The following is an 11662-nucleotide window of genomic DNA, read 5'->3' as shown; positions in this document are numbered from 1 at the left end:
TAAAGCTTGATAGTCCTGTTGTGTCTAGTTACAGTTGCCTAACTATGATTGGACAATAGTCATTACAGGGGAGGGGTTTACAAACTGTTAGTTGTTGACAATAAATACATAAATAACCTTTATATACGGTGATGGCTGTGTATATGTGGAATTTTTGCTTCTTACTTGCCAAAAATGTATTATTGCATCTTTAAAGAAATATTTTATTCTACAAATAATTGCATGACATCATACATAACTAAGTTAAGAGCTCAAAAATGCAGTGCATGCATGTTCTGTACTCCCTTTATGCACAAATATGCAAACCTATGTGGAAGACATACAGCTGACAGAGCTTTTGAACTCTCTGTCGATTAATAAAAAAGTGTATTAGACAGACTTTATGATACATGTTGTGGTTTGGTGCTGCTTACTGGCTTCCTCTGTAGTTTCAGCTGAAAAAAAAGTACCAGAATTAGAAGGAGGAAGTCTTCCAGGAAGGACAAGGCTGTTAATTTTTTCTTTGCAACGCGGTTTTTAGTGCAGTTTTGTGTCGTCTGTTCTGTCACTGATAAATGATACACAGAAGCCTGTGTGTCAGCGATGGGGAATATACAACAGAGAAAGCTTTGCTATTTTATCCTGGGTAAGATAAACATTTCAACATTTTATCAGGAAAGCAGCTTTTGTATTTGTTTATGTATTTTTGTATATTATTTTGTAAATCTTTTATATATTTATATGTATTTTATTGTATAGCACAGAAACGACTTGTTTAACACTCATTTTTCAGTGTAAAGATCTTCCTCCTTATTTGCCAATAGCATAATCCTCACACTTTATTCAACACCATCAACATACTCGTTAATCTCCCACAAACAAATGTAACTGCCTTGTCTCCAGCAGAGCGTGAACGGTTCCTTTTTTTATTATAAGATAAATAACAGTACAGCATAAATAATTCCTCCAGCAACATCAGTGGATATCTTCAGCCCTTACTTTGAATTATTATTTTTTTTATTGTGATGTTGAATCTGTGGCAAAGAACTTTGGGGTAACTTGTGGCCTGTTTCTATCGATTACAAAACATCTCTAAGACAAGACACACATGTTCAGTTTTAATGACGTAGAAAAGTAGTCCTGTGCACAGACATTTTTTCTGTCAGGTGCTGAAGCAAAACAAAAAGGGGGCACCTCTTTCATAGTTATTAATATATAAAATAACACCATGTTTACATGGTTCCAAACACCCATTTCCTGGGTAAAGTCCTGTGTTTTGTGCCCCATCCACCATCCCAGCATCTGACCATATAGGACCATGTCCTTCTTTATTCTTTCCTCCATTCAGCACATTGGTCATATGATCGCAGCCTTCCCAAATATGTGGATTATACACAAATTACTGTCATCAAAAATCCGTCCAGACTAACTTCTTTTGATAGGAGCACTGTAGCCCCCAACTGAAAATTTTAGGAACACAAGCAGAAAATTTAGGGCACACCTTAAATCATCCTGCAAGGCAGTTATTCACATTTTTGGCCATTTTAACTGTATCATAAACTATATGTAGTCTACTGTATACTAACATTGGACTGTTTTAATTATTGAAGTATCTCACAACACAAAGACTGATGGTCAGTGGGATGTGAGCATTCTTAAAATAACATCTGTACAGATGTGAAGAACTGACTATATCTGACTGATCTTTAATGAAAGCTGCTGTCTTGTTTTTTCCCCCTGAAAATATTATTCTTATAGTCAGACACAGTTTATTTAGCCTGTGTAATTGAGATGACAGGTCTGCTCTGCAGCAGCAAACTGATATTAACTGTTATGAATAGTTATTGATAGTTAGGTCTATTAAAATGTTACTTGAATTGTGTAGTCCAGAAATAATATTCAACCACATCATGATACAGAGATGTGTAGAAGTTTAGGCTGTAGAGGGAGTGAAAATATATTTTATTATTGCAGCCTATCAGGCTGTGCAGGGAAATAGACTAAAAAATTGGCCGAAAAACAGAAGGTCTTCTAATGTAAGTTATGCCCAACTTATTGAGTAATAGTCCTGTTCTTATTTACAAAGGCTGTAGCCTGTTATAAAGAGATGTATATCACATATGAATATGACAGCAGCGATAGTTTAACGTTTCCACGGCAACGAGTAAAACGATCTCGAGGGCTGTCTATCAGCCCCTTGAAAGTCTCTACTCTATGTGATGACAGTAAATAAGTCACACAACGTACAGCTGAAGTTTGCGAGGGCTCAGTCTGCAGGTCCAGAGGGTGGACATCTGGATTCCGCCACCGACTTGACCGCGCTTGTCACCGCCTCTGCGCGACGGCGCAGTTAATCTGGAACGAGCCCACTGATGAGTGTATGACATGATCCTCTCGGTTAACTGATCACACACTCTCGGACTTTCCTCCTCTCACACACATTAGCCTACACTGGCGGACTTGTTCCCTCATTTTACAACATGAAAAAACAACGCCCTCAAATTATTATTAATAATAATAATAATACTATTTTTGCACTTGTCAGCTAACTGAATGTTATAAGCTGTATTATTCTTTTCTGTTCTCTCCTATAGTCTCTCTATGTTTGACCTCTACTCCACCTGCTGCAGGTCAGTCCATTCTCCTGTGTGATGCATAAAAACCTTTTAGTTTTCAGTTTTTAGTCTGTGTAAAATTTTAAAATATTGTATGTAATGTGTCTGATAGATGGTCGGATCAGACTGGCTGGGTCTGGGTCTACTCGCTGTGCTGGGAGAGTTGAAATCTATTACAACAACATCTGGGGAACAGTCTGTGATGATGGTTGGGGCTTAACTGATGCTGGCGTGGTGTGCAGACAGATGCACTGTGGTGCGGCACTGAGTGCCTTTCAGTCGGCCCACTTTGGTAAAGGAACTGGTCAAATCTGGCTTGATGATGTGGGCTGTTCAGGAAATGAAAGGTCTCTAACTGAGTGTCAGCACAATGGATTTGGGAAACATAACTGTGGACATGATGAGGACGCTGGTGTGGTGTGTTCAGGTGAGAAAACCTTTGGATAAAGTGTTTTCAATAAAATGTATCCTTTTCTGTATATTTGAACAGCTCTGTCCTTTAGTCTTTGTGGCTTGTCATGAGCTGCTCAGATGCAGCACTGGAAAAGACCTGGACACACTGCAGCACGCTTATAGAACTGAAGAACAGAGTCACAAGTGGGAAATGTTGCAAAATACACTGTAACTTAAACTGTAATGTATGTGAAGAAGTTTATCCAGTGTTTGATCAACTTTGAGAAGTGTTATATCTCCCTGTCTGTGTAGTGTTGAAAAGTACCTAAATTAACAATAACTTTTTCCAAATGTGTCTTACAGAAGTGGTTTGTGTCATGACTAAATGACAGCTACCCCTCCACAGCAATGATCTGACATCTGTATTCTGTGCCTAGGTGTGCCAATCAGATTGTCTGGGTCTACCTTGTGCTCTGGAAGAGTAGAAGTCTATTACAACAATGTCTGGGGAACAGTCTGTGATGACGATTGGGACTTAAAAGATGCTGGCGTGGTGTGCAGAGAGCTGGGCTGTGGTACGGCACTGAGTGCCCCTCACTCAGCTCACTTTGGTGAAGGAACCGGACAGATCTGGCTTGATGATGTGGGCTGTTCAGGAAGTGAAAGGTCTATAACTGAGTGTCAGCACAATGGATTTGGGAAACATAACTGTGGACACAGTGAGGACGCTGGTGTGGTGTGTTCAGGTGAGAAAACCTGTTATGATTTTACATCAGCTAGTCTGGCTAGCTCCAAAGTACCATGAATGTCTGCACATTTCTTATGGCAACCCATCCAATAGTTGTCAAGACATTTTATGAAGACCTAAAATGCAAACCTAGAGTTGACACTGGAGGAGAAGTCAGGGGAGTTTCCTGAGGATGAATGTACCAAATTACATGGCAATCCATCAAATAGTTGTTGAGATCTCTCAGCCTGGACCACAGTGGTGGACTGACAGCCATGCTCTGTCGAAACACACACCACATACAAAAGTTTAGTAGACTTTAGTAGAAAGGCACATACACACAAAACCAAAGCACATATAAGGGAGACATGAGACAACTGTCACAGTTTAAACTGTGGTTGTCACTTTCTGTAGTGTTCATGCAATTTTATACACTCCATTAATGAAACGATGGATTAACAGTGAATCACATTACATGATCACCAAATAAAGTTACGCCCCTGTTTCGGTTTTCTCTCTCTAAGTTCCCCTTTTGCGCAGGCGTGGTGCGACGGAGGTGCAAAAGCATGCATTGCGCCCTCAGCTTACTTTCTCGCACCATCAGTTGATTTAAATAATAAGCACACGGACTGTGTGGGCTTGTCCATGCACACATTTTATTTTGGTTCATGTAGCAGCGCAATATTCAGAAGGGTTGGGCANCTCAGCTTACTTTCTCGCACCATCAGTTGATTTAAATAATAAGCACACGGACTGTGTGGGCTTGTCCATGCACACATTTTATTTTGGTTCATGTAGCAGCGCAATATTCAGAAGGGTTGGGCAAAGGGGAATTTAGCCTAGATCAGTCGGTGTAGTTAATTTTTAATAACTCTCTCAGCCAGTCACATCACTGGTCTCATAGCTCTGACACAGCTGTGCTAACTACAGGTAAATGTGACAACAGCTCAGCAAACCAACGCTATTTTACAATATTTCTAACATATCTCACCTTGTACATGGTCATAGTAATTGTTTATTAATAAATGTTACACAACAGTATTGCACTGCAATGTGTTCAAAGAATAAAACATAAGAGGCTACTTTAGTAACCAGATGACTCTGTTATACAAAAGCTGAATTTCCAGATACAACAGACCAGTTTGATGTGTGTAGAGGTCTGTATGGTTATACTGAAGCAGCCTGGTGTTGTTTTCAGGTGATTTAATGAAGGTAAACACAGTGAACAGCCACTTGCAACGGTGCAGCACTTCTCAGAGGCAGAGGATTTATCAACACTAACCATTAGCTTAAACCACATTTAACATCATTTTCAGCATTGATGTGTCATCGGAGAGTGTTTAATTAAAATAAATAATTTATATATTATATTCCACGGTATTTTTCATTGCTGTGGCCTGCCTGTTCTGCAGCTACTAGTGCATCCCCATTCATTTCAGATGCATCCCAATTCATTTTATTGTCCTGTTTTCTCTTTAATATGAAAACAACATTTTATATACATCATCATGTAAATTACCAACCCCCTCTCATTCCAAACTCATCATATACCACCACTTTGTCAGTGATTTCAGCATCAGACACCAACACAAAAAGGCACCTTCCACCATCACTAAACATGACAAACAGATGCAGGAGGCTACCTAGCGCATCATATCAAGACATAAAAGGCCACTGACAAAGTGGTGATATTTGACGCATTGGGATGAGACAGCATAAAGACAGTTGATCTCTGGACTTAAATGAGACAAAACTCCACATCATATCCTTCATACCCGGGAAGTTCATATTATATGTGTATATTGGACTATTAATACACAAAGGAGAGCATGAGTGATTAGACAGAGTTGATAAGCTCAAAGAACACAGGTGTGGTGGAAAACAGGCAGGAAAACACATAAGGGCAGGAAGTTAAGCCAAACGTAACATGTAAGGGGCATATAACAAAACAACTTATTCTCATTGAACAGTTTGTATGATATCCTACGAATTTGTGCCCTATGAATGACGTTATGTCCTTAACATACAGTAATATAATTAATGGAAAGTTATGGAGGTTATGTTTAGGCAATAACAGTTACTGGTGTTAGGTTTAGGCAAAGGAACATGGTAGGTGTACAGTAAAATGATTCAAAGTTAACATGGATCCCAATATGCGACTCCAGGGAAAAGTTCCGGTCAAAAGTCAGTTTTTTTGTGACCTATCCACCAACCCAACCTGCCGCCTTACAAGTGCTTGGGACTGCTTCCTTGTGTGCTGCTGTCAGCACATTGGTCATGTGATCGCAGCTATTCAAAATATGTGGGATATGTAAAAATTTAGGTGCATCACGTTTGTGATGTTTATCTTTAGGCCAATACAAAAGTTGGTGTCGCCCTGGTTCCATTGCCAAAACCCTTTGGATTTTGGATTATAGCAGAAAATAAGCTCTGTGGTGAACAAACATTTATGATAGAAATAAACAGCACTTTTATGATTTTTGAAGCCTAAATGCAGTCGCAGGAAATAAAAAGCTTACGTTAGGATACAAACGAACTTCACTGTGGTTGTATGATTTAACATCCCTACCTCAACGATGTCGTTATGCAGTGGTCATTTAGCCACTTGTCATTAACCACCTTTTGTAACATACATAAAGCTTCAAAATTCATGAATTGGGTATTTACTGATGTATTTTATGTTGTAGAACAAAATGTGAAAGTCTTTTAACCTTGTTTTAACCACAGACTTTATTTCAGACATCTAACCAAAAGCCATTCAAAATATCCATTGACTTTTAGATGAGGTAACCAGGAGCCCATCCTTAATAGATGCCTGGTCCCTAAGCCAGGCAGTGTTCAACCTATGCTTAAGCTTTCTGTGTGATATGATGTGGTTCTTAACATTTTTTAATTCATGCTTTCCCTTTTTGTTTTGTTATTGCATCACTGTATTTCTGGTTTTAAATCATTCAGTACATTTACATGCACAAGTTGAGCTACTGTTACAGCTCAACTAGGCCATGTAATTGGACTGCTGTCTGTCTGGAGGGGAATTGATTTGATGACCGAAATATGTCCAACTCTGCTTGTTGCCCCCTTTCAGCTTGTTAGTATTTGACCTTTTTCTGGTTGATCTATTTTGTCACAGACAAAACAATCAGCTATGGTTAGCTAGCTGCAAATGGTACCATGGTGGACAACTTTACAGCTCTGTACAGTTTGTCCATCCAAAAATGCATGGCTCTGGATGTAGATTTTTCTGTGTGTGTGTGTGTGTTTTTTTCTTGCATTTCTTCAATGCTAATGAAAAACAGAAGAGCCAAATGGTCATTTTTTTTAGTATATATGTTTTCTACTTTGACACACTGTTCACTTCAATGTGAGATGAAGTAAATTCAGAAGAGTAATTTTACAAGTTCTTACATCCTCAAGTCAGCATTGCTAAGCAGAGTCAAGCCGTGTCATTCCAAAGTAGTAGAACATAAACACTTCCTCCTTACAGTAAATCAGCTTGACACTTGCAAACATTGCCACTCTCTAAAAATGAAAGACTGCTACAGTCATAGAACCTGTTTGTCTGATCAAATGTTTATAGTGTAACAGAGATAGGATACTGTTAACGTTCACATCTTTACACACCACATGCATATTGGAAAAAAAAGATGATACAGCCATGATCAAAGCTGTAAAACCTTTAATGTTATATCATTGTGCTATTTTTCAGCAAATCTCCCAAAGCCCAGAATCTCAATGAATCCTGCTGGGAAGGTTACCTGGGGTCAGAATGTCGGCATCACTTGTTTGGTCTCAAGTCATATTCAGCAGCTTTTAAGTGCAACATTCACTTTGACAAAGACTTCAGGTTCATTCAGAAAGACTCAAAGTTCGAGTATGTTTAACATACCTGCAGTCAACTTTGATGATGAAGGATCGTACCAGTGTCAGTATCAGACGACGGTTTCAAGTCAAGACTTCAGCTCCCCCTTAAGTGACTCCATCAGACTTTCTGTTACTGGTAAGGAAATTAATCTATTCCCTGAACTTGATATTTCATTCAAAGTAGTAGTTCAACATCTTGGGAAATACATTTATTCACTTTAGTTAGATGAATAGAGTGATTATACTCCTCCAAGGGTGTTTCAGCTTCTGCAGCAGCTGTTTTTGTTCTGTTGTCAGTTGAAAGAGTTGGAGTTTGATGATTTTTTGGCAATTACTGTTGGTCTTTGTAAATACATTTTGTTGAATTTGAAACTGAAACTTTGCTCTATTTGTTATTTGTGAATAAAATTGCATCAGTCAATTCTGACCTGAAAATATCCTGGCTAATATTCGACATATAGCAGTCTTTGATAATCCAAAATAATTAATGATTTCTGTTTATTTATTCAAAAACAAGGTATAATTTCATATAAATGAGGTCTATTGACCATCAATTAGGTGTTTAGTATTTGTGGTAATGAGTTGAATTGAAGTTGGCTAAAAATGTGAAACAGAAATGTGTGATACTTTTTTCTTTATGCTTGATAACCAGTCAAACAAAACCGGGTCAATATGACCCGCAAATACCAGGGGTGTTAGTATTTGCTGCCATTCAAAAATTTGAAATGGTTTCAAAAAATGTATTTGACTAAACTCTGACATATACCACTCTGTAAAAATGTATCAGTTTATATTCAAACTCAGAATTCATAATTACAAATTATTTGTACTCAAAAATTAGGTATACTTTTACGCAAATGAGGTCTATGACGTCCTAAATTTAAAAAAAAAAAAGTGTAAAATTTGTTTCAATAAGTTGGAGTGAAGTTGACTAACAATGTGAAACACAGAATTGGGTGATAATTTTATGCTACATGCTTTATATCAGTCAAACAAAATTGGGTCAGTATGACCCGCGAATACCGGGGGTGTGAGGTACAAACGAATACAGTACAAGGGTTTAGTTTTAAAGTTGGGCATTTTAACATGGGAGTCTATGGGGATTTGCTCTGTTTGTCAGCCAGCCCTAAGTGGCCGGATGATTCACTGCAATTTTTGGCACTTCCGCATTGACTTCACTCATAAGCCCTGAAGGTTGCCGCTTGACACAGTTCTGCTTAGAAATGCAGTGATGTCACAGTAAAAAGAAACCGCTTTACATTTCACTATCCTGGCCAAAAAAGCAATAAGGACTCAATGACAACCGTTTTTTGTTGCGCTATCCCACCAGAAAACACAACAGTGACTCGGAAGAAAGTAACTGCTCTTAGTTGCACTGTCCTGGTAGAAAAGGCAACAATGGCTTGGTAAAAACTGTATTGTACTTTGACTTTAGTGCATGCCAGTTAGCAGCTAGATAGTGAGCCAAAAAAACACTGATACATGCTAATTAGCACTAACATATAGATAAAATTATAATAAAATGTCACTTACTGAAAAACTGGAGCACTGGTGTCTTGATCTGTCTGTTGGTACAATTATCTGCACAGCACATCATATCACTTGTCTGATATGTGTACAAAAAAATCTCCTACAGGTTGCGGCCAGCTGGATCCGACATGTAAAACACAGCAGAGAGGTCAAGTTGAGTGGCCTACGGTGAGGCCTGGCTGACAACCTGTCAGTCAAAATGGCCACGGCTTAATTATGCAGAACTTTAAGCCTTTATAACATTTAAACGGGATCATTATAAAAAAATGTTTACCCCCCGTACAGTTGTCATGACAAAATAAGCCATAGAGACCGAAACCAGTTTTTGCACCAGGCTGGAAACATGTTTATTTTAGCTGTAAAGTTGGACATTTTAACATGGGAGTCTATGGGGATTTGCTCTGTTTGTCAGCCAAGTGGCCAGATGATGCACTGCAGTTGTTGGCACTTCTGCATTGACTCATCAACCCTGAAGGTGTCTTGCTCGTGTGACAAACCATCCACTATCCTCTCCATATGATTAAGTCAGCTCATAGTATTATATCTCTGAAGAAACGTTAATATGATATGTGTAAAACATGCAAATGTAATATATTTGTGATTTCCAGAAATGTTCAATGCCAACATTTTCTTCTAGTGACCAGGCTGTTGTCCGAGTTCTGTCTTCCTTTTTTGGGTTTAGCCGTGTAGGCAATTGTAGCCAATGCTGCAATAGCTGTTTTACCTGCTGCACTGTTCACCATTGCCGCTTGCTCTCCCCTTCTGCCAGTGGCACGGGAACGCGCATATGCAGTAGAACAGCCAATAGGAACGCAGTGGTCTGAGCTGACCTTTGATTGGTTGATGCACATCGGCACGATACTGATTCTTTAGAGGCTGAACACAGAGCCATGGTGAGGTGCAGAAACCAGTGCTTAATTTGAGCCGGAACATACTGGAACGCGTACCAGGATCTTTTCAGAAAAGGCCCTGGTGCGTTCCGAAACTAATTTGCATGGGTCTAGAACTTTTCACATCTAAAAACTACATACAGTATTGGCTGATGTCACTAGTGTTGCAGGGTATACTGGTAACAGTAGACCGCGGTACTAAAACTCCACAGTATATGTTAGTTCAAAGTCCAATCGCAAGAGGGTGAGTGTCCATGCGCCATCCCGGCGCGCGCTGGTCAATAACGGCTCGCGCTGGCCACCTGGCACTCAATATGCTGCTGTAGTGGTTTGTTTTCCAGACATGTGAGTGTCTTTGAGCAGTGAAAGTTATTATTTATTTCTTTTTAAAGCTTTTTAAGCTCTACATGCGAGCATTTTACTCGCATTTGCGGCTAAAAATATATTTGAGCGAGCAAAATAAATTTACTCGCATTTGCGGCTAAAAATATATTTGAGCGAGCAAAATAAATCATTCAGCACGCTGTGCGAGTACAGATTTCAACCAGCAGCAGAAACGAAAGGCGAATCCTGCCAGTTGTGGGTTGAATGGGGGGTCACAGACAGGATACGGCATTCAAATACGGCGTCCATAGTGCTCCGCGCCACAACATAACGGCTTACCAGCGACAGAGTAGTCCGACTCCAGGTCCAGTAATTTCCTCTTTCGTTGGCGTCATGACTGCCCAAAAGTACCTCAACAGCCGAGCTGTGGCGGCACACAGGTATGTGACGTGTCAGAGGAGAAACGAGCCGTTCACATTTTTCTCTCTGTGGCAGGTAACGGCCCACAAACCTCACCGCACTTAAGGGACTGTTCTTTACTTATGGAGGGACTGTTCTTTACTTGTCAGGGGAGGAGGGTGGCTGGTTGATTTTTATTTTATTTATTTATTTTATTTTGATCCCCTCTATGCTAATCACTTATTGATGCTGTTTTTGAAGTATGAATAAGTCCATAAGTAATTTATTCCATTGAAATATAATTGATGTATTATAGAAAAGTGATTTATCTTTTTATAAATGACAAAAAGCACATCTGCCTCGATTTTCGCTGTGGTATCCTGATACTACTCAGAACCATGATACTTTCACTGGTATCGTACCGTTGGTCCCAATTTTGGTACCGTGACAACACTAGATGTCACAACCATTCCATTCAGAGTCGCACAGTGTGGTGGCTTGGGTGCCACTTAAAAAAGTGTTCCCCCACTTTTGGGAGTAGGGGAACACTGCTCTCTCTCAGAGGCCCAAAGTGTTCCCCTACTTCTAATTTTACAAATTAAGCACTGGCAGAAACCTATTGTTTGTCTCAGACCACTTGATTTACATTATGCTTAGAGGATATTATAAAATTTTTACTCAATTATACCAAAACAATGTTGCCTACCAGAGCTTTAAGCCTTAATAACATTTAAACGGGATCATTATAAAAAATATTTACCCCCCGTACAGTTGTCATTAATGACTAAATAAGCCATAGAGACCGAAACCAGTTTTTGCACCAGGCTGGAAACATGTTTATTTTAGCTGTATAGTTGGGCATTTTAACATGGGAGTCTATGGGGATTTGCTCTGTTTGTCAGCCAAGTGACCAGATGATGCACTGCAGTTTTTGGCACTTCTGC

At 39.3% G+C, this 11662-nt stretch overlaps 1 protein-coding gene across 3 annotated transcripts in view; it reads left to right on the top strand.

The window, feature by feature from the left end:
- Positions 1 to 493: 493 nt before the first annotated feature.
- Positions 494 to 11662, top strand: part of LOC126404807 (deleted in malignant brain tumors 1 protein-like) — a 60156-nt gene continuing 48987 nt past the window's right edge. The window contains exons 1-5 of one of the 3 annotated variants that reach the window (XM_050068130.1): positions 494 to 625; positions 2574 to 2609; positions 2707 to 3021; positions 3425 to 3733; positions 7421 to 7711. In XM_050068130.1, coding sequence (XP_049924087.1) covers positions 583 to 625; positions 2574 to 2609; positions 2707 to 3021; positions 3425 to 3733; positions 7421 to 7711 — 994 coding nt within the window. In that variant the 5' untranslated portion in view covers positions 494 to 582. The remainder of the gene's footprint in view (positions 626 to 2573; positions 2610 to 2706; positions 3022 to 3424; positions 3734 to 7420; positions 7712 to 11662) is intronic. The other 2 variants (XM_050068129.1, XM_050068132.1) reach the window with 2 other exon arrangements.

Source organism: Epinephelus moara, chromosome 18, assembly GCF_006386435.1.
Source record: "Epinephelus moara isolate mb chromosome 18, YSFRI_EMoa_1.0, whole genome shotgun sequence".
NCBI classification, from domain to species: domain Eukaryota; kingdom Metazoa; phylum Chordata; class Actinopteri; order Perciformes; family Serranidae; genus Epinephelus; species Epinephelus moara.
The sequence above is the reverse complement of the archived record's forward strand: the minus strand, read 5'-3'. Positions and strand labels throughout refer to the sequence as shown.